Genomic DNA, 26,982 nt, shown 5'->3' with positions numbered 1-26,982 from the left:
AAGTTTTGCAGGTTTCATGCACTCATCAAAGACTTGCTTTTAACTTGTTTTACTACTGTGATTTTAAGCCACTGCATTTTTCTTAAATTAGGGAAACTTAAAATCAGTGACCTGTTTGCAGGACTTATACTAGTCACTATGTAAAACAGAAGCATGCCAGTCATTCACTCCATCTCCATTACTCCATCTCCATTACTCCATCTTGTATAGAGCAGAGTTTGCACAGCAAGAAATAAAGCTCATCAAATTTCTTTCCTCTTTTCAACTGTAACATTATGGGAGTGATTTATCAAGGATCCAATTTTAATTTTTGCAACAATTCAGATTTTTTTGCACAAAAACTCACAAATTAAATTATATTTTCAAAAATTCAATGTCTGATATTTATTAAGCAAATAAAGAACTTGAAACCTCGAATGTAAAAACATCGGCATCTGAAAGCTGGGGAGTTCATGTAGAAGTCAATGGGAATTGTCCTAGGCGAGTGTGTAAACTCACAAATTCGTTTTTTTTTTTAAGTTTATAAACTCTAAAGATTCAAGGTAGTCAAGTTTTTAAGCATATAAACTTGCAAAATTTGAGGTATTTGCTTTTTTCATGATTGTATTCAATCAAGTTTTTTTACATTTAGATTTTTTCTTAAATAAATTTTTAAATTGTGAGTTTATTCAAAGTAGAAAAAAACTCACAAATTCGATTTTTGATAAATAAGCCCATGTGTGTATGGGACCTAGTACCAAATGCATACACATTCCATCTAAGAATATTTCAAACACGCAAACACCGGGCAGGCATAAAAAAATGGCATTGTATAAATAACCTGTTGGCAAGATGGACCACGTATTCATTGTATTTACTCTTTGTACAGCACCAAGCAGGTGCAAGATAAGAAGCAAATTAAGACATTGTCCTGAATGACAATGCTGCCATTGCACCACCACCATTATTCACTTATGGCAAGGTCATATATAGAGCTTGAGATCTCCTGCCCCAAATTCTTTCCTGCTCTTCAACCTCCTGTTCAAACCCTCAAAACTAAGTTGAATAATTTTGTGCCAGTAGAGATTGTCACTCACTCTAACTCTAAGTTGGTTTTATTGAAAATACTTTTTTTCTGGAGTAGGTTTAGGAACCTCTGGTGAAAGTGTATCCCTCAATTTACATGGCAATATAACCACTAAAGAGTACAAAGGTTAAACCCCAAATTCTCAATTTTAAAGTAAAATCACTATATATTTCCTGAAGTTACTATAAGTTAGTAAAATATGTAAAGTGATCAAAAAATAGACCATGTGGGGGGGGGCCTTATGCTTTGGGGCAGCCAAAAGGATAGTAAACAGTAAGCAGGTGGAAGACTGGATTCAACTACACATCAGCTTAAATACAATGCCCCAAATTCACTGAAGAAATGGTTTCTGAAAATAGTTATATAGTTTAACAAAACAACAGCTCTGAAATAACCATAAAATACATATAATACATAAGATGACGGGTTTGGAATGGTCTTCAAAGAACTCGGTTCTGCAAGTAAGTGTAGGAAAAAATGCAAAGGCAAGAACTGAATCCTGACTAAAGGAAATGTTTGAAATCTTGTATTTCTTCCAGTGTTTATATTACATTACATTGACTGGAGTTTCCTAAAATTGTGAAGATTCTATATTTACTGTTTTAGATTATTTTAAAAAATAAGTAAAAGTAGAAATTGCATTGACTTGTACTGAACAATATCAACCATTTACAACGCTTTGTTGACAAGCCATTTTTTCCTATAAAGTGATTTCCATTTTAGAGAACAATATCCAATGCATTAGACAAATATATATTTTTGCCCACCAAAGTATTTAGGAAATAATGAGTGACTATTTACCCACAAAATTCAAAAGCCATATAAACATAAACTATGTGGCTGGTATCTGGACACAAAGATATTAATATGAATTTGGTCTTTTACTGCTACTGTATATAACAGCCTCTACTCAACGTGCATGAGATATTCTTGGACTTCTCAAGTAATCATCATAATATGGAGGGAAGGGAAAATAAGGAGCAGCCTGTAGAGATCAGGACCTTTCATCAGTTTTTCCGACAGACTAATTATATTATAACAAATTTATTCCTGCAACTTCCTTTTTCCTTTTTGGTAAAGTGACATAGCAAGTGAATATAACAAATAAACTTCAACTGTATAAAACAAAACAAGTGAGCTCCACTAATCCTTCTCAAGATCGACAATAAGCACCTGTAATAAGTAGTGACAAAGTACAAAACCTTGAGTAACAGTGTGTGTGTATATATACATATACAGGACCAGAGAGTAGCACGCACACCGTATCTTCTTTACTCCAAAGGATTAATTTAGAATACAAAAAGCATTTACATCGGTTATACATCGACGTTTCGGATGTGTTCTACAACCTTTATCAAGATGTGTTACTTAATCAATGTGCAATGTGTAACACATCTTGATAAAGGTTGTAGAACACAACCGAAACGTCGATGTATAACCAATGTAAATGCTTTTTGTATTCTAAATAAATCCTTTGGAGTAAAGAAGATACGGTGTGCGTGCTACTCTCTGGTCCTGTACAACGTTCAACTACAGTACAGCACCCGACATTTACTTAACAGCAGATAGCGTGTGCGGATTTTGGAGTCTTTTATTATATATACATATATATATATATAATTTTTTTTAAAAACTTTAAAGATGGCAGATATAGTGTTAGGGAGCTGCTATCTGTCTACCTTCCCATTGTTCTGTTGTTAGGCTGCTGGTGGGGGGGGGGCGGGGTGGGGGGGGTGATATCACTCCAACTTGCATTACAGCAGTAAAGAGTGACTGAAGTTTATCAGAGCACAAGTCACATGATTGGTGGCAGCTGGGAAATTGACAATATGTCTAGCCCCGTGTCAGATTTCAAAATTAAATCTAAAAACATATATTTGCTAAAAACATATTTTTGCTCTTTTGAGAAATGGATTTCAGTGCAGAATTCTGCTGGAGCAGCACTATTATACTACTATTGATGCATTTTGAAAAAAAACATGTTTTCCCATAACAGTATCCCTTTAAGTTTCTAGGTATGTTGGTGGTGATTTGTAGAAGCTTTGCTCCTTCTCACATTGCCTTGCTGTGGGGAAACACAATATGCAGCTGTGTGGTTTAGCCTTTTTTAGTACTTTTTGCAATAACTGTGGACTATAATTTTTTTATAAACATTTTTTTATCTTTTTTTCACATTACTCTTTTGTTAGTATACATTCTGTTACTTTTCAATATTTTGCTTGGCAAATGTCCTCCTGACAAATTCGACCTTGTGTTACAACTGATCTGAGAATAAAAGACTAATTAAAACACGAAACATATTATATGTAAGTTATCATCTTGCTGAAACCCTACTAAAACTGGATACAAACTCAGCAGAACTTGTGTGTTCACATCAAAACAATGCTTGTGGGAATGCAAACAGATGTTGGAGTCCATCGGCACAAGCCCTTGGAAAGATTTCTAGGAAAAATATTTGTGGCTAAACACACCTTGGATGGCAACAGTTTTGCTCAGTCACACTTCAGCAAAAAAAGCTGATTTAGAACACAATTACAGCCATATGGATACATAAAACAGTTGCTTTTTAATGGGTAAAACACAAACCGCAAACCTAAGCAAATTAAAGGCTCCCTAAAAAAAGCCTACTACATTCATCTTGCCCACACTTCTAACCTAGATATCTAACTGGTAGAGCACGGAAAATGGAAAGCAATCATGGAAAATAAAAACGTCCCACTAATTAAACATCAAATTGCCATCCTTAAGCTATTTAATCTCAATGCCAGTTAGGCAGCCCTGGCTTGCATGGAATCAGCAATAACCTTTTATTTTTCATAATATGGCTCACAGCCAATGTAAGCTATACATTGGCAGTACACACAATTAGTGGCATGAACAGCATGCTATACCAAAAGTGTGGGGACACAGGCCTTTGGTGCACCAAAATCCATTTTTGTGCATAAAGGCTATAAAACAGGGCATCATCATTTTGAGCACCTATCACTTTTATTGGCATAAATAATACATGTAATGTGTCATGCTTTAATGGCATGTATCACCTGCAAAACACAGACCAACATAGTTTTGGCTGTTCCTTATTCCTTTGGAATCACCTTCTACTGATGTCTAGGAGAAGCAATCTCCTTAAGGGGGCATAAACCTTCTCTTAAATTCTCTAATTATTTCTGATTAAACTAGACTACATCTTCCAGATTGTGTATCCTTTAAACTGGATATTGGGAGGCCCATTTATCAACGGTGAATTTCGAATTCATGTGAATTACGAATTCATGTGAATTACTTTTAATTCGAATATACTCAAAATTCGACTGGGAGGTTATTTAAAATTTTGAATGCCTAAAATTTGATAGACCCGATAATTTGAATTGTATTTGATTCGTACAAATTGAGTTTTTCTCTGATAAAAAAAACGTGAATGTCAACAAAAAGAAATTAACATTTCCAAATGGCTCAACGGACCTCTGCCATTGACTTGTATATGAACTCGGCAGGTTACAGGTGGCGAATATTCAATTAGGACTGTTTCCATGGTCAAGTTGTGATAAATCTGACATTCAAATTTACATTCTACATTCAGTAAAAGGGGGATTACAATTAAAATGTGTGAATTTTGAATCTCGTAAATTCTAATTTACTATTCGACTCTTGATAAATCTGTTCCAAAAAATTGTGATAATAAAAGTCCTTTTTAAATTATACATGAAACCCAAATTTCATCAATCATATATTGCCTTAGGCAGACAATTACTTTCACCTTCCATTCTGTATTGCCTAGATGTCACTGCACTCCTCACATTCCCTCTTCACAGTCTATAATTGTGTAGCCAATGCATGGATATCAGGTGCCCCATTCTGGCACATAAACAAGATTTTTACATGATGCAAAGCTTGCCTTCATAACAGCGTCCAAAAAATGGTGTCTATTTTATAGTTTAAATTACGTTTATTTTGCATGAATAGGATTTAGAATTATTTATTAAGGTGACAGGTCTCCTTTATATATTAAAGATTGTTAATGGTTATAGTCCAGCAATACCTGGGCAGAGCAAGAAAGACTTATGTCATGTCCCCTTTTAAGGGTACACCATCGTCCTACTGTATAACCAGAGATAAGCCTTTGTTAGTCCACTACATTCAGAATAACTGCGCATCTCTAAAGTGCAGAGTATTATATCTGTAATATTTTACAGTCCAGATGTTGCTAAATTACAACTCCCATGATACTAGCCCACAGGATTCTGGGAACTGTATTTCAGAAGCAATTAGTTTCTTTTTCATCAGAAACTGCTGATAGACATTAACTGTAATACAGCACTCCAGCTCATTAGTACAGTATATATAGTTATTACTAGATTTTTAAGAGTCACTTATAACATAAGGGAAAATGCAAGGCTGTAAATGTAAGATTTTGTGATCTGGAGCTAATAATCACATAATCATGCTACGTTAGAGGGACAGGATCTGACATGCAGTTTTGTTCCATACTATTACAATGTTTTATTATTTCATAAAAAAGAGCAGTTTTCAATTTCCAACATTTACAAATAAAATGGCAGAGGAGCATAATAATATGAACTTCCCAGTAAATAAAAACTCTCTAAATGTAGTTAGTCTCAGATGTCCATTTATCAAATTTTATGAAAACCTGAGAGCTGAAGAACTGTAATTGCCAGCTGACTGTATCACTGCTGTGTGTATTTCCTAAGAATTCCATTAATTATCCAGCGTACCTAAACTAATTGCCAACTGTATTCACCTATGCAAACCAACAGAGCCAATTAATTATTTGGTAAATAGCCAGTGAAATGAATAGGGCATGAATACATGAAGAAAGTACAGTACACGTTAACTGTACTGAAATGTGAAAAATGAATTATCATAATGCAGTCCTTAAATTGCTGCCTTTATTTTGAAGATAATTAAAGCTCTAGCCCCCACTGTTTAATAAAAGGCAAAAATTTGCCCTGGTGCATTAACCCATAGTTGCCAATAAGATGTTTGCTGTAAAACAGGTGACCAGTAAATGCTACCTGCTGATTGGTTGCTAAAGATGGTAGCCCTGTAGCAAACTTTGCAACTTTTATTACAACCCCCATAGACTAGGTTCTGTCACAAAGTAGCTAGTAACACAATAGTAACACATTTCTTACAGGGCCAGAGTCCCTGTACTGAAAAACTTGTATGTCAGCTTAATGAACAAAAAGATCATATGAGTTGTAGACCTACATCAGCTATAAGGGTATGGAGTTCCTGCCTTTAGAATAAACCGAGTAATTCAAAGACTGGTAGGTCTGGTATAATAACTTACGTTTATTAGCAGAAAGCTGAGATTTGTACGTTCCTCGCACCAAACGGCAGGTAGACCCTTCTCCATTGCAGACACCACAGTTATCTTCCTTTGCCGTGCTTCCTAGCTGGTGATCACAGCCAACAATCTGCCAATATATATATGAAGCAATTTATTAGAGGAAACATAGTCATTTACTTTTAAGTTAAGCTGCCGTCTCCACAGGCTGTCCAACTAAGCATGCATATAGCAGCATGTAAAAAAAACATTTTTAGAAAAATTGGATAAAGAAAGCATCTGAAAAAATGAGATATTAAGATGAATGATCCCTTTAACTGTAACAATATGTTACCTGAGCAAAAGTTATATACAACGGCTATCTAGGTATCCCAATACTGCTTTTAAGGATTTATGGTTAGGTTAAACTTTAAGCTGGTTGTTTTGTTGTAAATATTTTACTTTAGTGTCTAGCTACTATACTTTTATGATAACACCCCATGACATCCTATAGAGTGATTACATGTTATTTAAGAAGACTCTTTTACACCCCTGTACTGCAGTTTGATAGCAGGGTTCTTCCTGAACTTGACTTGAGTGTAACTGGAGCCATTTTTCTACTGTGATTGAATCCAGAAGATGCGCAAAGTTGGGGTCAGATTTAACCTGGAAAATGTTTCTATAAAAAGAACTGCTCCTTGGTTTGCATATGTTTGAGTTGGGAACTCTGTTGAAATCAGATTATAATAACTAGGACCTTGGGTTAGCAATTTACAACCCATAAATCTCTGCAAATAGTACAAACATTCAATTCATGGCAATCAGTTTGTTTATATGTTATTATTACTACACACTGCCCGCATAGTGGTAGCACCAATCCTACTGAGCCAGCTACAAAAGACCCTGCTGTTCCCATGTGCTCTCAGTGAATACCATATGTGACAGAAGCAAACAACACACATTCAAGTTGACGATGCCTTGACATAAGCTAACAAGCATGTCCTTGGCACATACTTTTGTGAATGCAGATGCAATATATTATCTTAACTGCAATGTGAGCTGATGTACAGTATGTGAAATAAGAGACATCACAATCATGATTCAAGCATTCTAATTTTGATCTTTGTTGGATGTAGACCTACCCAATAACATGAGTAAGTATACACAAACAAAACTGGATCTTATGTTAAACAGGATTATTTACCCTGGACACTCCAGCCACTGTCAATCTAAAAAAACCCAGTTACAGCCTTGAACTGTTGATGTAAAGCTGGGAGTTGCAGTATAATATCAGCTTTAGTGTCATAAGGTTAGACAAATGTATGAGCTGGGTGTGGTTCCACTGAATGAATCCATTGTAGTTCTCCACCAATAAATTAGAAAGGTTGCGTTTTTTTAGTGACAACTCGGCCTTCCCATGGGATGCAATGCTGTTTAAATACAAATGCTTGCACAAGGATCCCTCTATTCTCTTCTCCCCTTTTCACCTGTATTTGTTAGTCTATTTCAAGGAACAAAAACCCAATTGTATGAAATTACACTGGCAGTCAGTACAACAATGTAAAAGCCAAATATCAACTGATGCTGGCGCATTCTTGTAAGGCATAATCATTGGTACTTTATAGACACAGGTCACTAAACACATGGCCATTTTTTGTTTATTACACATCTATATTTACATTTAGCCCTATGTGCGTACTTTCCTCGTGTTTGCATTCACTCTGTTAATGTTTGTTTGCCTGCTATTTGGGGGGGATTGAGCCTTCCCTTATTTAGATGGAGCTTCATTTCTTCTCACTTCAGGCAGTTTCAGACTTTTGGCTACTACTGTTCCTTGGCTGACCCCACACAGCTATATATGACAAAGGAAACAGTGATGCAGGGGGATGCTATTGCATTTTCTTCTTTTTTTCATACTATTTTCCTTTTCAAGAGATATGTATTTAATATTCTACAAAGCATGTTCAATCTGCAGTTTTTTTGAAAAAAAAAAGTAGAACTAAACCCACCCAATAAGAAAAGACCAAACCAACTACCTTAAGAAGTTTCCCCTCCTTGCCTCCCTCCATATGTAACCCCATGAAATTGCCCCTAAGAGTTTGCTCATGTATCGGTGCAGAGTAAGTGCAGTGGAGCTCATGAGTACCACCTTCCAGATCGACAGTCTTCTTCTGTAAGTGAGCGAAATATGGGATGAATGAGTAGTTGGAGCAGTCTTCTGGTTCCTTGCAACTGCACATGTTGCAAAAGTGTCAGAAATTGCCAAAGGGAAGGAAGAGGACCCAAAGAAGACTGGAGATCCGGAAGATGGAGCCCATAAGCTCCGCTCGCTTACTCTGCACCGATATATGAGCAAACTCTTGGGTACAAGTCACTACAAGAAACTATTTCTGATCTAAAGAAAACTAAAAATAACATACTGATCTTACTGAATGAACTTTATGTGGCAGATTTAGCAAGGGTTGAATAGGAAATTCGAATTCAAATTTTCAAATAGTTTTTTTGGTCAAAACTCACAAATTCAAACTGGAAATAATCCAAAATCATTTAAAATTAGAAATGTATCAAACCTTTACCCTGGGAATCATTCTTATTAGACTATTTGCCACCTAAAACCTGCCAGGTTCTTGTATGAGTCAATGGGAGAGTTCCAATGACCCATTTGAAGATGTTAATAACTTTCTTGACATTTGAATTTAGATCTCCATATGTCATGTTTATTAGATTAAAATAGTAAAACCTTTGGCAAGTGTTTCTGTATTTCATTATTTTACAAATAAGTGGCACAGTCATTAAAATCTAGTTTTCTGAAAACAAACGAGAGTTTAACAGCTAATCCTGTTTGGCTGAATTAATATTGTTCTTTGGCAGTATGGAGTCTATCATAGCTGAGGTTAAACATCTAGATGTTTTCATAGCTGAACACCTGGCAAGCCATGTTTCATATTTAGAGTCTTTGTTTTCTAAATACACAGGCTGAGTACGCTTCTACTCATAATTTACATGTTCTGCTTACAATAAAAAATATAAAAAAAGAAAAATCACAATTGTTGCCTAGCTCTACATTAATTTCCAACACATAGTGGCCTTTAAAACAAGCATTCCAGTCTACTTTACTTGCAACTTATATGAACTGAGTAAAAATGAGCCCCAATTATAATAAGAATTTCCTGAACAGATGTCTGGCTAAGAAACTAAATTATGAATTAGATGCTTTCCAAAACAATGCGGGAGCTAGTGGACCTTCTTGGCCTACAGGCCATGTTTTGACCATGAATTTATCAAATAAAGTCAACTGAAGACGAGAGGCCACCCACATACAATTATCACTTCTCATACCAGAACATTTGCTTGGAAACACAATATATTATCATATAGCACTTTTAAGGATGCACACCATTTTATAAAACATGTATCTGTTTTTATAACAAGCATTTACATTGTTAGCAGGATCTAGACACAGATCAGATAATCACCATTCTGGAAATTTTAGGAGCAGAACTCTTTCCATTCCAGTATTCCTTTTGCTTTGCAGATGACTGCACTTAAATGGCAAACTGTTGTGCATGTATCCAAGTGATGCAAAAAATACTTAATAGGATTTATAAAATTTTACTATAAAAGTACAAAGTAACTTAACTAAAGATACCTTAACTAAAATCTTCTAAACCTAATATTTCTGTTTTACAGATTCTAGCATTCACAAATGCACACATGTGAATTAAAGCATAATGGCAGATGTAGTCATGCATAATGCAACATTTGGAAAGCAAGGACTTAGAAACTGATATAAACTGTTTATCGGCATAAGGCCATTGTCATGGTATTCTACATACATAAGCTATTTTCTTTTATTTATATTGCACCAACCTATAACACAAAACATTCAATCTCATTTACCTACCAGAGGCACACACAGAGCCACGGCATCTGCCAGTTTTTTTTCCGAAAATAAAACTCTAATCAAGTCGATTCGAGTTTTTCTAATTTGAATCAAATTCGATTCGAGTTTTCAGGTCGATTCAATTTGTCCCAGCTGAGAAAATTTGGTTTTATTAATACATTTTGTTTTAAAAAACCTCACATGAATTAGAAATTTGACCCTTGATAAATGTGCCTCAATGTACGTCAATCAAATAAAATGAAGTTTGAAGCAAAAGAAAAATCTTAACATTAGAATTCAGTCAAAACTGAAAGATATAGATCAGTATATGCAGTATATACACACACACACATATACACTGTATATATACATGACGACTGAACTAAAGTGGTATAAGTTTGTTCACAGATAATGCCCCCATAGGCCCCCATAGATGCAAAGATTTTTGTTTGATGAACGATTTGATTTTAGTGCAATCCAGCCAATCTGTCAAATTATCAAAAACGAGGTTCGTGGGAATCAAATGATTGTGCATCTAATGATTTTTATCCCGACATCGGTCACACAATTGATTCGTCAGGTTAGAAAATTTTCATTGATAAAGGGCCCTGTGTGTCCTGAAATGTTGCTTTATTTGTCTACTTTGGTGTGAGCCAAATAAAATCACACTGACACAAAATTGAATCACCCATCCAGTGTGCTGCAGTTTATTGGACTTCACAGAAAATTTTCATTGGTCACAGTGAAATCTATCTATTGCCCAATTGTTTGCAGGGCCAAGCAGGCAGCTACCATCAGTCTTCCTGGCTTCAACTAGACTACATCGCTTGAAATGGAAATATTTTTATGGAAGATTCAACTTTGTACATACAATACCCTTTCTGTATATTCAAACATGTATTATTATCATCACACAGACCTATAAATACTGTATATGAGCATACCCATACAGATAGTAGGTAAAAAGAGACACAACTGTACTTTACGATGATCAACTTTGTTAATATAAACAGTCATTTGCCATATCATATGATGTGTTGACCTGAACCATGCCAAATAAATTCAGCTCACAACATAAAGTCAATAGAACTCGTCCCTGTAATAAACAAACACTATTATTTAGGCTTCTCCGGGCTTTTTAAGAATATGACCCTTCTAACAATATGACTAAGGCTCAGTAGAACTCTAACTGATGAAATCTTTCACTCTGATGCCAACATCACCATAATCAACCTCATAGAAAATCAGTCAGAGGAGCAGCTGTGTCTCTGTATCATCTTCTGAAACAGCTACAACAGCAACATCTCCCTCTGTGACAATGACATGATCATCTTTTTCTTTACTTACAGTAGCAAAAAAAGAATTGACAGATGGACAGTTCAATGTTTTTACATGACCCTAAGCATTTAAATGACTTAATGCACCTGTGTGAAAACATCTGCTTTCGATATTCTTGAATCCCTCGTTTTCTCATCTGTTTCCTTTGTTTTTAGTTTTCTGTAGTTTCCCATTAATTATAAGTCCCATACTGATACAATGTGTGCAACAGGAACAATTTGATAGGATCATTTATTTTAGCTGAAGCACATGACTACTAGGGTTAACATACGACTTTTAAGTCCTTACATGACCTAAAGAACTGAAGACAGGATATGCACTTTTTATGCTGTATCTCTATACCAACTGTCTTAAGTCATACAACCCAAAAATGGTTTGTTTTGAATAAAACTGCAGAATAGTGTTTGCAGTATTATGTGCATTCAATTACTACAGAAACCTCAAACACAACTGTTTACAAGGCAATCTTGTGTTTGTTTTATGTCACATTCCTTTTATTGTGGTTTTTGCTTTTCATTTTGGTTATAATTTAAAAGCCAACAACAAAACTCAGTTTTGCTTGTTAAGCACTAAGGAGTACTGTGAGGTTTACATGCCAAACAATGATACTGCTAACTACAATGTGATTGCTGGAAAAATATGGCAATTCTTCAAATAAGGCCATTTGTCCAACACACTGGAAATCCGCTGCTGTTTCAATAATACTAATAATAACAGCAGCAATTGTTATCCTTAAAAAGCTTTATTAATTTTCAAAGAGTTCTACAAAGACTTTCATATTTACATATGCTCATGAACACAGCTTAAAATGTTTATCTAAAAGGTTTTTACTTGTGAGCGCTTCCAAACATCTGACAATGGATTCAGCTCCTCTGAATGCCGAAAAGTCAGTGGATACATATACACATACAGATTGTTCCTCATTTGTTAAAAATAAAAGAGTAATATAAATGTGAATATGCTGTCCCAAGAGCACACCACTCCAGGCCCAATGTTCTATTCAAAAATTATAATCACACTCAAAACATCAGATACACACTCCACTGCATGTTGTTTAAAAATTCACGTTGAGCCAAAGGAGCTTGAGAAAGTGTTTGGACAGAAAACATGTTAGACTAAGTTTTATTTATTGTTAATGGAAGACTAATAACGAATGCAATTTAAAATCAGCGGAGTTAGTTTACTAAACAAGTTCCACCAATGCAGTTGCTGAGGTTGACTACTTATATAGCTTTGCATGTATCTGTTAATTTGCAGTAGAAGGATAAAAAAGAAATGAAGATTGGGATTGGTTGCCACTGGTAAATGCAATTTTACAATGCTCGTAAATAATTTCCATTCTATTAAACAAGAGAACGAGAAAAACGGCAGAAAACAGCCAGTAAAAATTGCAATTAGAAAGAGAAAATGCTGTACATTATCCTCAGTGGTTGATGTAACATATTTTCCACCATCAAAATGAAAAAAAAAAACTCTTGCAGTGAATTAATTATAAATATATATAAAGCTTCAAAAGGTGTTGTGCTGTTTAGCTTTGTAAATAGTTTAATACAATTATAGATCATTGTATTTATGTATTAGGAAACCAAATCGAGCTGTAAGTTATTATTGTACAGTTACCATACTTATGTTTGCCAGGACAGTACCTTAGATAGATGAGGAGAGGGTGCTGGTGAGGGCTCTGAGACCATTTCCCTCCAAAATTCTATTGTGACTTCACAAGAATTTCGCCATTGCCAAAACCAAAAATTTCATCACAAAACTGTTTACACTACATACCCAGTTATAGTGCAGTCATTTGGGGGCCGATTCACTAACTTCGAGTGAAGGATTCGAAGGTAAAAAATAAGTTTTTTCGCCTTGTTTCGCCAAAAAAATGATGCCCATAGACTTGTATGGCGTTGTGTGTCCAAATAAAAAAGACACGTGTCAAAAAAATTTTGACGTTCGGCGGCGAATTTTTGACGAAACTAAACGGGTCAAATTCACCAATCCCTATCTGTAAGTAATTGCTTTTACTTCCTAATTCTGTTGCAAGGTGACACTTGACTAAAGTTACCAAAGAAACTATGCTTGATCAGTCATTTAAAAGTTAAGTTAACCAAAGAAGCTTCCATTATGGCGGAGCGGAGACGTTGATCCCAAAAAACCAGCATGGAACATGTTTTGTTTTTAATATTCACTCTCTCCTACTATGTCTCTTTGTTTAACCTGGCTAGTGCACTCACTCACAACTTGCCTTGAAGAGGAAGGAGGAGGAAAAAGGAAAACACATAACCAATCCAAATGAAGCTCAAGGGGCCATTGCAGAAAGTGGTGGCGTAAGAGGTATAAGCCCCATTGGATTTAAAATAAGCAAAGGACAATGTTTGAGTATATTTCATAACCGTAGCTCATGCTATAAAACTTTAATTAGACCAGAAATTTTTTTTTTTTAAATAGAAAAGGACCAGTGGTATTGGCTCCACACACAGAAATAATGCCAAAGGAAATGGAGCAGGAAAAAAAACAAACAACAATTTGTGGTTCAGAGCTACAGGGAATCTCATTTCACAGGAGTCAATGCCCAGATAATCTAGGAACTAGAGGGATCCTAACAGCCATACAAAATCTACAAAGGCAGTAGGGCTGAAAACATCGTATTCTAAATGGCTTGTTTGTTGTTTTTTTTTTAAAAAAACCTTGTTTAAAGTAAAACTGAAAGGCTTTTGTGTCTCAAATACCTTTTCTTCCATTGGTTATTAGGACTTCAATGTGAACAAGTCCACTTTTAAAATAACATTTACTTACTATCCAGTAATCTTGGCTTTTGTTGTAGTCAAGAAACATATTTGAAACATGTGTTAGGCGCACAATTTCTTGAAATTAAAAAAAATAAAATGGGGATACCAGCAGTTCTGTTTTACATGTAAAGGAAAACTATTTAGATATTAAGTTTCTATACAACACTGACATTTTAGTTGGAATTTCATCTGTCCAGTGGTACAACTTAAATCTGTTCCTATCAAATTCTGTATTGCTGGTGCACGAGGAACTAAATAAAAATAATAAATTCAAATTAAATATACTAAGAAGCTAAACAAACGGCAAAAAGAATCATCGTGACTGGTAATAAGTACTTTAACAAAAGTTATTTTACTGATGACGATGGTGATCCCATTGGGAATAACAAAAGGGTAATAAATAACATTATTTAGCTCTGAATAAAGGTAAATGTTTCTATTAGAAAAGCAGAACTTTTGTAAAGAAAGATTCATTGTCCAAGTTTGAACTTGAAAAAAAAAAATTGTATTATTAATTTGATATTGTTGGCTTCTGAAGCTGAGTTTGAACTAAATAATCAAGGTTAAATTCCAAATCCATGAAAAATGCATAGTGGAATTTACTGCAACAACAATCAAAAATTAAACCTTCAGAAATGAATAGAGTAGGCCACATTTTTATATCATGGATTTATAGCAGATTTAGCCCAAGGGAACTGTAATCTTTCTTCTCTTGGCTTGAAAATCAATGCAACATTATAAACTGTTAGCCTTAGTAGATTCTGGGCACAACAGTGGTTATATCGCATTTTATCTTTCATGCCAGATAATGTTTAAGAAAGAAATTTGTTGCTACAGAACTAAAAATGGAATGATCCAAATGGATTTTGTAGGCTTTTGGGCTGGTAGGTAAAGCTTTCTACATAAAGTCGCTGCATCTATTGTACATTATTAAAAGCACAAACATCTAATGAACAGTGATTTAGAGCTGCTCCCCTTCACTTCCTCATCAGCACCAACATGGTGCATAGGCAGGTGAAATTGTAGGGCAGTGTGTTGACATGGCGTGTCCATGACTATATTGTCATACAGTGTGATCAAAATCAGTCAAGTAAGTGTCCAAACAAATATGAGCATGTATGTCACTCTTAAACCTGCTTTTATATCTATACTTTGGCGCACATTACCATTGCTTCAGTTGCACAAAGCCCAGACCTCACAGTTAATTTGATATGACTGAAAAAGGTTCATCCAAATTTGGAAAAAAACACTATTTCTTTTTAAATTTCATTCTGCAGGAAACCAGAGCAATCAATTGCTGAAAAATCAAGCAAGATTAGGAACTCACTTGTTTTTTTCATCAATTGGTTGCCAACCAATCCTAAACAGCTATCTTTAAAGGGATACTGTCATGGGAAAACATTTTTAGTTAATAGTGCTGCTCCAGCAGAATTCTGAACTGAAATTCATTTCTCAATAGAGCAAACAGATTTTTTTTATATTCAATTTTGAAATCTGACATGGGGCTAGACATATTGTCAATTTCCCAGCTGCCCCAAGTCATGTGACTTGTGTTCTGATAAACTTCGATCACTCTTTACTGCTGTACTGCAAGTTGGAGTGATATCACCCCCCTCCATTTTTCCCACCCAGCAGCCAAACAAAAGAACAATGGGAAGGTAACCAGATAACAGCTCCCTAACACAAGATAACAGCTGCCTGGTAGATCTAAGAACAACACTCAATAGTAAAAACCCATGTCTCACTGAGACACATTAATTTACATTGAGAAGGAAAAACAGCAGCCTGCCAGAAAGCATTTCTCTCCTAAAGTGCAGGTACAAGTCACATGACCAGGGGCAGCTGGGAAATTGACAAAATGTCTAGCCTCATGTCAGATTTCAAAATTGAATATAAAAAAAATCTCTTTTGAGAAATGGATTTCAGTGAAGAATTCTGCTGGAGTAGCACTATTAACTGATGCGTTTTGAAATGTTTTCTGATGACAGGATCCCTTTAAGTAGATGACCAATATCTGTGTTCACATAAGTGTCTATTGGAAGGCTATGAGAAAAAATGTAATACTGATATATTATATATAATATTGTTATAGATTATTAACAAAAAAATATATATCAAAAGTTGACAAAAGCTGTTTTAAAAGGCAAGAGGGATACCAGTTTTTTCCTATAAAAGTAATTATAGTGACTGGAATTTGTATTTGTCTTTTCTGTAATTCTTATACTGCAGGTATTTTATCTTCATACCTTGTGCAGTCTGCAGCACTAAAGCTAAAGTCCTCTGGCTGGCAATATGTGTTTATCGAATATCCCTAATATTTACACAGGCAGTTAAATGATCAGAGATTAAGCCATTACTCTTTCCCTGTAGGATCAGAACATTAACACAATCTTATCAACTGTGGAACAAGTCTGCATTCATACACTTATTACACCATGGCACAACAAACCCACACTGGTGCTTTGCCATAGCTCCCAAATATGTTTTCTTGGGCATAAAATTTTACAATTTTCTTACACATGTTTTTATAAATGACAGAAATAATCAATCTGTCTGACTGGTTTCTAATCTTTCCAAAATGTTATTCACCTCTTCATTGAGTGTACAAGGGTCTTTGTCCTTGAAACATATGGCAACTCCTGTTAAGAGCAAGCTGAACTCCAAATCTCTGGGTCCCACACTAATTTTGTTTTTACAACTGAAAATCAAAGGCCGTATTTGCTTCCCCCCCCTGTATTCAAAGTGAAGTGATTTTCTTATTGCTTAAACAAATCACTGAATTGCAATGAATTCAAAGTTATGCTCCTACCTGGCACACACCACTGATGCACATATCCAGTGATTCGGTGTAACATCTGGTACCATCCAGAACTTTGGGTGCCAGTTCCACAACAAGAACTGTACTCTTTGCTTGACACTTTAAGGAGCATGGGTTCTCTGGGTCATTGTGAACTGGAAGCCACTCACGATACTGGCCTTGATACTTGACATCATTATGAGCAGAGCACTGTTGAGCACGAAAATCTCCTGATTCTGCTGGACAATCCTTAGATAAAAAGTTAAGATGTTAAAAGTGATTGCCACTGTAACTATAAACAAGGGAAAGCAATACAGGCTACAGTACATCAGCTGAAAGATCATTGTTCCATCAAGAGGTGGAGACACTTTCCACAGTTGATAATAAAATGCAAGAATGGACGCAAGGATAATGTTTTGTTTTAAATGTGGGAGGAGGCAGTGATATGTACAGAGTGCAGAATTGAAAGGGAAAATAATTAACTGCCCGGTCCCTGCCTAAGGCATAAGGTAGAGCAAGCAATATATGATTGACAGTTGACATATGTAAGTACTTTTATATTGGGTATAAATGTGTTAATAAAATTTTAATTTGAAATTATTATAAAGCTTTTAATATCTGGGTGACAGGCCCCTTTAAATAGCAATAGCATGTTACGGAAGTATATGAAAACTGACACAAGAGAAAATTCTTACAGATAAGGGGTTATTTACTAAACTCCAAATGCAACATTTGTGATTTTTTTTTTATATAAAATCGGACTTTTAACAAAATCACAAATTTCTCAGAATTTATTCGAGTCGAGGTTGCATCTAAGTCAATGGGAGAAGTCCCAATGATTTTTTGATGTGCGCTGGGTTTTTTGCAATATCACAAAGTTTTCGGGTGAAAAAGCTGAAAAATCGGATGAAAAATCTGAAAAAAATAATGAAAATCAGATTTTTCACAATTTTTTCCAGCAAATTTTTTTCCAGAAAAGTATGTTAATAAATAAGCCCAAAAAACCTGTGCGGATTTGGTCGGAGTTTTTTGAGATATTGAGATAAGTCAGTGAATTTTATTATTGTCCTATTGACCACTTTTTAGCCTGGGCTAACGATGCTGAATCAGTTGTACACAAGTAAATCCCCCTTTAGATCATAGTTTGTTGATGATTTAGGGACAACCACTATATATTTTCATTTTAGAACACCCACCCTGCTGTACCCCAACCAATGTAAGTGGTTAACAACCTTCACACAATAACCCACTTCAATAGCCAGTTAAGTTGTAGTGCACAGGGTACCTCTAAGTTCTTTAATATGATGATATAAATAGAACCTCATTGACAATATTATAGAATAATATGTCTGTTACATTTACAGTAACCATGTGACCACAGTGTCTGCAGAGCTGGTTACACTTGTTCATTTAGTATTACTGCTTTTTATTATTGAATCAGGAACACAATGATTTGCCATAAGAATTACTTATTAAATGGTAGCAACTGAGAAAGCATATGCCAAATTTAGATTATAGGTTAGGCAGGCAACATCAGGAAATGAGAAAATGGAAGCATCCTTCAGGAATAAAAAAAAAAACAATAAACAATACACGTAGGTGTAGTCTCTAATACTATTTACTTATCTATATTTGCGTGCTTCTGTGAAACATAATGTATAAAATGTTGTTGGTTCTGACAATGAGTCAGGGAATACAAAACTAACAATTGGCACCTTAAGCAAACTCATAAAGTTTCACTGTCCATATAAAAATATTTACTCTCTAAAGCAATGGAAACATACAAATGGAACCATTTCACACTGAAACAGAATGGCTTTTACTGGACTGGATCTGTCAACCTCATTTCTATGAGTAACAAATAGATCTGGGTTTAAAGATCAGTTTGCTGTTCATTCCTACAATATTCCATTTGAAGTCTCATTGAAAAGTTCGGTGGCAGCAAATCATCAGAAGTACTGTATTTCAATATAATCATTCTTGGTATATTAACAACAAACAATAGTTTACAGATTTGGAAAATGGCATAGGTCAGGCATCAAGCAAGAAATAATATGACCTGAAGGGCAAAATAAATGAAATACAGGTAAATCACTTGCACTTAAAGGGGTTGTTCACCTTTCAGTTAACTTTTAGTATGATGTAGAGAGTGATATTCTGAGACAATTTGCAACTGGTTTTCATTTGCTTTATTATTTTTGAATTATCTGTTTTTTTAATTATCTGTTTTTTTATTCAGCATCTCTCCAGTTTGCAATTTTAGCAATTTGGTTGCTATAGTCCAAGTTACCATAGCAAGCATACATTGCTTTAAACTGGGATACAGTATGAAAAGGAAAGGGCCTGAATTAATTAATTAAAGTAATACAAAGTGGCAATATCAATAAATGTGTAGCCTTCCAAATCATTTTCTTTTAAGATGGAGTCAGTGGCCCCCATTTGAAAGCTGGAAACAGTCAGAAGCAGAATGCATATCATTTACAAAAACTATATACAAAAATAAAATAATGAAGACCAATTGAAACTTTGCTTAGAATTGGTCATTCTATAACATACTAAAAGTTAACTTTAAGATGAACCACCCCTTTAAGATATGTGGGTGCTGCAAAAATAGAGTGAATTTACCAAAATCAATGACATCTTCCCCACCAATGTCTCATAATAGTGACTTTTATTTTCTCTGTATATGGAATTGTTTAATTTAAAAGTGTGTGTAGGATAAAGTAGGGATTTTGGATATTATGATTAGAATATCTGTACTATTTATTATGCTAAAAATACATCTATTTGCTAGAGGTGAGCATTATATATTTAGTTAACCAAGAACTTTGTCAAAAATACAAAAAGTTGTATTGATATTTTAAGTGAAAAATTTAACTTACCACATTACTGCAGGTTCTGTACCTAATATTGCGTCCATCACAGCTACTGCACAAGAAAGAAAAACTTTTAGGAAAGGTATTATTGTATTTACAAGGCTATTAAATTACACACTATAAGTGGCACAGATGCATTATGGATAAAAAAAAAAATACAATTTAAATACAAGTTTTCCCCAAGATCACCATATACAAATGAGCCAAGAACAGAAGCTTTAAATGTTCTGTAAGGTAGAAAGCCAGACGCCAAACTGAAAGATGTACAGTATTATATTCCATAACCAGTCTATTACTTGCACCAATCACATTAAGGGGCAGATTTATTAAGGTTCGAATAGAAATTTAGAATTTTATAATTTCTTTTAGGTAAAAACTTTTAATTCACCAACTCACATTTGAATGTGAGATTTATCACAACTCAACCCTGGAAACAATTCTAATTGAAATATTCGCTACCTAAACCCTGCCCAGTTCATTTACAAGTCAATGGCAGAGGTCAGTTGAACCATATAATTATCTTGATTGCATTCCTGACATTCAAGTTTTTTTTTGGAGGAAAACTTGAGTCGAATTTGATTAGAATGTTCGGGACGTTCATAAATAACCTCCTATTCGAGTTTGGTACATTTGAATTTATTAGAGTTAAAAAATGTTCACATAACTTTGAAATTCGACCTTTGATAAATCTGCCCCTAATTCTTTTGTTTTCAACTACCAGTGGTGATGACATGAAATGTGCTGGCTGTGGGTTGTGGTGTTTGTACATTTCTACATTATAGAATGAATAAAATTATTTTTATTAGTGTGGGCCTTATTGTATGTATTATATGTTTTAATCCCTGCGCCCAAGTGCATTTTTATAATGCAGTAGCACTCTCTTTTTTAATATTTTTATTGCTAATTAAGGGCAGTGGCACATACTGTATACTATGAATAAGAAATATGTTTAAATGTATATACGCATCCATTCTTAAACACTTAAGATTCACTTATCTGCCAAGGCAGACTCATCAGAAGAAAGCTGCATTTATAGGCTGATGCAGTTCTCACTTGATGTAATTTCCAAAAGTTTTTAATAGATATCTGGCCAATCAAAGGACATATGCATCTTCACGTGTAGACCACTGTCTGGCCATCTCACCTGTGACCAGTCATATGAAGACTGTAAATTGGCCACAAATATGGAGAGCAAATTTTGTTCATAGGGAACTTTATATTGATATTATAAAATACTACGTTTTTATTAGACTATGGGTTCCCACAAAATTGCAATCATTTTTATCTTCTCAGTCCAATTATGGCCTCATGAAACATAAAAATGCCTTGGCAATCTAACCAAAAAGGTGCTTGCTTTCCAATTATAAAATTAGAAACTCAATTTTGTGCAGTAAAATGAATTTATAAGAAAGATATTTCATTACAAAAACAGCCCAACTGCATCATAATATCACAATTGGTGTCTCTGTGCATTCTGCATATGAGTATATGTACTGTATATATACTGCACTGAAAATAGAATGCTAACATATTATCTAAAGATAAGGCTTACATTTTAAGGCATGCTCCCAAAGCTCTGAGCCAAAGCCTCTTTTAGCAGCAAGTTCAGTTACAGTATAACAGAGAAGAGCATAAGAAATTAATTTGTGCTTCTCTACAGAGAGCAACACAAGTGCAAATGTGAAGATTGGCACACCTTCCTATTTCTTCTTAACTTGTGACATGTATTTTCTCTCCACAGCACCTTAAGCACAAAGAGCTTTATTGCAGCTGATTCTAAAATCTCATACATCAACTCTTCAAGTTCAAGAATTAGTTTGCCAAAGATAACAAAAGCAGCCTACATTAAGGGGCCGATTCATCAAGGGTCGAATATCGAGGGTTAATTAACCCTCGATATTCGACTGGGAACTAAAATCGTTCGACTTCGAATATCGAAGTCGAACGATTTTGCGCAAATCCTGCGATCGAGCAACGATTCGAAGGATTTTAATCCAACGATCGAAGGAAAATCCTTCGATCAAAAAATCACAGGCAAGCCTATGGGGACCTTCCCCATAGGCTAACATTGACTTCGGTAGGTTTTATCTACCGAAGTAGGTGGTCGAAGTATTTTTTAAAGAGACAGTACTTCGACTATCGAATGGTCGAATAGTCGAACGATTTTTAGTTCAAATCGTTCGAATCGTTCGAATTCGATCGAATTCGATCGAATTTAACCAATTCGATGGTCGAAGTACCCAAAAAATACTTCGAAATTCGAATTTTTTTACATTCGAATTCTTCACTCGAATTTTGTAAATCTGCCCCTAAATCTATCAAACTGGATCTTCTGACAATGATACGTGAATACTTTTTACTTGAAAAAAGCTCTGGATAAAAGAACAAATTCCCCACACTGCTGGAGTTCTGGTTAAAAGCTACAGTGAGAGCATACTGTATTCTAGACTACCATTAGATTAGGGTACTTAAAAGAAACATAAAAGAAAAAAACATGCTTTTAATAGGTGTAGCTTACTTTTTTCCTTTGCAGCAACTAAGGAAACAGGAAGGATCAGCTGCAGGAATTCAATGGGTGCGGAGTTGGTTTTGAATTGATCAGGAAATGCTTTTATTTTACAAATAAGGCGTTTGTCTCAGACACAATTTTCTTTTTATGGTTACAGGAGTCAGGGTAATTCCTTTCTAACCTATACACCTACCCTGTTTTCTCCTTAGCACTTGTAGAGTAACCCTATGCTTTTTACACAAATACAAAATTTTCATTTATTACATTTCAACGATTTTTGTAGTAGGTCATTTGTTAACTATAAAACATATTTGGAACCTTGATTATACAGGTATGAGATCTGTTATCCGGAAGCCCATTATCCAGAAAGCTCCAAATTATGGAAAGATCATCTCCCAAAGACTCCATTATAATGAAAAAATCCAAATTTTAATTTTTTTTCCTTTTACTCTGTAATAATAAAACAGTACTTGTACTTGATCCCATCTAAGATATAATTAATCCTTACTGGAAGCAAAACCAGCTTCTTGGGTTTATTTAATATTTATATGATTTTCTATTAGACAAAGTATGAAGATCCAAATTGCAAAAAGATCCATTATCTGGAAAACCACAGGTCCCAAGCATTTTGCACAACATGTCTCATACCCATACTAAAATGATGACATAATGATGACATAATCAGTTAAAGCAATCATTCAGTGTAAAGATAAAAACTGGGTAAATAGATATAATATAGAAATAAAAAATGTTTTCAATATATGTAGTTAGCCAAAAATGTAATTTATAAAGTCTGGAGTGAGTAGATGTCTAACATAATTGCCAGAATACTACTTCCTGCTTTGCAGCTCTCTTGGTTTCCACTAATTGGTTACCAGGCAGTAACCAATTAGAGACTTGAGGAGGGGGCACATGGGTCATAACTGTTACTTCTGAATCTGAGCCAAATTCTGAGGATCAATTACAAACTCACTGAACAGTTATGTCCCATGTGGCCCCCCTTCAAGTCGCTGACTATCTCAGAGTTAGAGAGCTAAAAAGCAGGAAGTAGATCGAATTATCAAATTAGAATATTTAAAAAAAAACTTGAATCGAGTTTGGATAATTCCCTAGTCAAATTTGAAGAGCTGTGTTCTATATGATGACAACCTATGTATTATATGCACTGGACCCTGAATGCATTGACAACTTATTCTTTCATTCCCTCACCAATGAACCTGCATGAGGAGAATGCAGAACATAGCAGGATTGGAGGACAAAGGAAAGCATACAGATATTCTTAATGTAGTCTGCTGATGTAAAACATTTAACTTATTACACCAATTTATAAAAAACATTTAATTCTATATATTTCTAACTGTGATCGTATTTTTAAGTTATTTAAAAGACTTCAATTAAAAATTAAAGGACAATTAAAAATACATTTAAAAGGGAAATTAAGTTTGGGGACTACAGCATCTCTTATACTGTGTCTGCTGCTACAGTAATACTTTGCTTGAGGCAGGCTAGGGCTGTAGAATATTGTAAAAATAATCCCTAGGTTTATGGGTCTTTGCTATAAGATCAATGCAACATTCACAGGAGAAGGTTGTCAAAGTTAGACACTTGTAAGTAATTGGGGTACAGGGTGTACCCACTTCCAGTTCATTCAGCAACTACTTGCTCCAAACAATTGGTTTTAGATTAGATGACTTCCAGTTTTGGGCACGGAAAACAAAAAATAAAGTTTTTTAACTATTTGTTAGAACTAACCTGCCTTTCTATAAATGTATAAACTTTTCAGGACAATGCATAAACTTTTCAAAATCACTGCCTATTAAAAGGAAATGCATGCCTTACAGCACGTAAATGCCATTGATGCTTATATTTGCATCTGAAAATCATAAGATTCATTATGCACCGTGCTGGAGGGCTATTTGGAGAAATTCTGAAAGAAAAAAAAAAGCCAACAGAATGATACAGAAGTAACGGTCCCGATACTCTATAATTATAACATTTTGCAATCCTAACTATAGGGTTATAATAATATTTTTGCGATACAATAACAAAACTCTTGTACCTAATTGAATGGGGTATGTGGAGAATTACCCTCTATTTGATACTTGAACATTAACATTGCCCCCACCCATCATATTCCCTGCTCTACCCTGTCAGTTTCTGAAGATATTTGAGTGTATATTCAATACTTTTTTTGGTGGGGGGTTAATTTAAGCACAAATTAAAGGGAGTATGTAACTGGATTGTTATTGTTGATTCCTTTGAAGGGGTCAAAACATGGCGACTCTTGAAGAATTCACAAACAATATAAGTTGATGTCTGATGTACAGTAAGTTCTTTGAATATGCATTGTTAAACTACTCTCTCCACAGTCCACCAAAATTTAGCGAGGATCTTGAGAAAGGTCCCAATAGGGACCATACTCACTTAATACACCATTTTGTTTGTTGCAAAGCCCCGGTGATCTTTTTTGAAACATGTGTGCTTAGTTTATCTTGCACCTGGGTATCGTTTTGAAGCAGAGTGCCACCCCATGAATGAATATATAAATCACACCTGCTGGATCCAAGGCATCTGCCCAGCATTCATGCATACCATGGAATCAGTATTTGTTCTGAGTCTGGTGGAAACACTCCTTAGAGCCTACAATTACTCCTACAGGAGACAATTACAGCTTTTTTTGCTGGACCAAGTCTTCCAAATAACATTACCATATGTGGCTACCTGTTTAAATACTCGGGTGCAACTTGCCAAGCATCTAACCCTCAGATATATAAATGCAGCTGCTTCTGTAAATATAAAATTTTGAGTTTTAACCCCGTACTTAAGCACTTAGGGAAGAACACTAATGGATTCCCAAATATATATCTATACCGAGGGTCATAAAGATCCCCCAATTTAATAGAACAATTTCCAGCCAACTGGATGCTTATGCACGTGGCAAGGTGCCTTAGAAGTAATGTACAAACAGCTGCACAAGAGCTGTCCTGCAACTGACTGTTCTATTTGTGTCAGACCTTTTTCTTCTACCTTGGCCAGAATAACTCCCACACACACACATACATTCACCAATAAATCTTTTAAGTATTTTAAGATATGATTTGGCAGGTTGACATTCATTTTAACACTTTCAACCATACAAGCCTTCAGCTTCACCCTGAACTGAACTTAATGCAGGATTTCCTCTAGGAGACAAACGATACTGGATTTCGACCTTTGAGCTTGCTCACTAAAACATCTGCAGACAGGTATTTCCCATTTGCTCCAATGTTTTTTTTTATTATCATCCCTTTGCCATGTTCCTTTTAATGGTACATTTCATTTTGTTCTTTGCAAGTCCTTGAAATACAAAGTAACCTTTAGGTTTTACATTTTTTCCCTCCTGTAAAAAAAAAAACGGCGTTCCTGCTTCTATTAATAAAACACAGAAATCGAAGTGCTGCAGGTTTCCTTCCTCCATTTTGTTAGGCTTGGTAAATCATTTTAGAGCTAATATTGCTGTAGATCACTGCAGAATTCTGGTTATTGCAGACTATTTGACTTCCATGCTATAAAAATCAACCTAACTTAAGGACACACCATAATTACATCATTGTGTGAGTACAGTAATTTTAATGTCAGCTACCATACGAGTTATGACTGCAGAAATTACAGTAGGAAAATGAGACCTATGGGTTTCATATGTCTGTCTGCTTTATGGCTTCTGACCTATATCTGTACAGTTTGTTAAAATCATATTCTATTCAACATTGTTCAATGTTACGTTAAACTTTTACTGGTGGTAAAATGTTGACTATGGGAATAAAACTTTATGCTGCAGCCACAGACACTGAACATAGCTTTACTAAATTGGTATAACTCAATTTACAATTTCTTTGTATGTCAAAAACTGTGATAAGACAATTGTTACATGTAATATTTCCAATAATCATTTATAGAAACTGAATGAATATTAAGCATGCTTTTAATTGGTGAAGCAACTGACAGCTGGTGAATATTACTTGAATTATAAAAATGTGAAATAGTATATGCAATATATGGACTTGGTATACAGATAGGAGTATCTATGAACTTTGAACCTTTGGGGGAACATTTTATGCGACAATCACATTACCGCATGCAGTGTGACTATATAAATTGTTGGAGTGATAAGTAATTCTATAAAAGGCATTGCAAAACATTTAGGGGGTAATTTATTAAAGTCTGATTGCCAAAAACTCCAAAAAATTTGAGTTTTTTTAAACTAGAAAATCCAAATTTTTACTGAAAAAAAAACCTACTTACATTTTTCATGATTTAATATACCCCGAGGATGGAAAAAGTTGGAATCCGAATATTCGGCATCTCAGACCTACCCAGGTTGTATACTGTAAGTCAAATGTGGATTCTAGTTTGGTCTGACTTTTTTAAAAAAAAATTGGATTTTGATAACTAAGGCCCTCAAAG

At 34.8% G+C, this 26,982-nt stretch overlaps 1 protein-coding gene across 1 annotated transcript in view; it reads right to left on the bottom strand.

Annotated features, from left to right (window-relative positions):
* adamtsl1.S (ADAMTS like 1 S homeolog) overlaps nt 1–26,982 on the bottom strand; it is a 161,466-nt gene that overhangs the window by 97,743 nt on the left and 36,741 nt on the right. Inside the window, exons 3-5 of the mRNA XM_041580075.1 lie at nt 20,037–20,082; nt 17,167–17,403; nt 6,378–6,504 (exon numbers count right to left, since the gene is read on the bottom strand). Coding sequence (XP_041436009.1) covers nt 6,378–6,504; nt 17,167–17,403; nt 20,037–20,082 — 410 coding nt within the window. The remainder of the gene's footprint in view (nt 1–6,377; nt 6,505–17,166; nt 17,404–20,036; nt 20,083–26,982) is intronic.

This window comes from Xenopus laevis, chromosome 1S, assembly GCF_017654675.1.
Source record: "Xenopus laevis strain J_2021 chromosome 1S, Xenopus_laevis_v10.1, whole genome shotgun sequence".
NCBI classification, from domain to species: domain Eukaryota; kingdom Metazoa; phylum Chordata; class Amphibia; order Anura; family Pipidae; genus Xenopus; species Xenopus laevis.
This window is presented reverse-complemented; position numbering and strand designations above follow the sequence as displayed.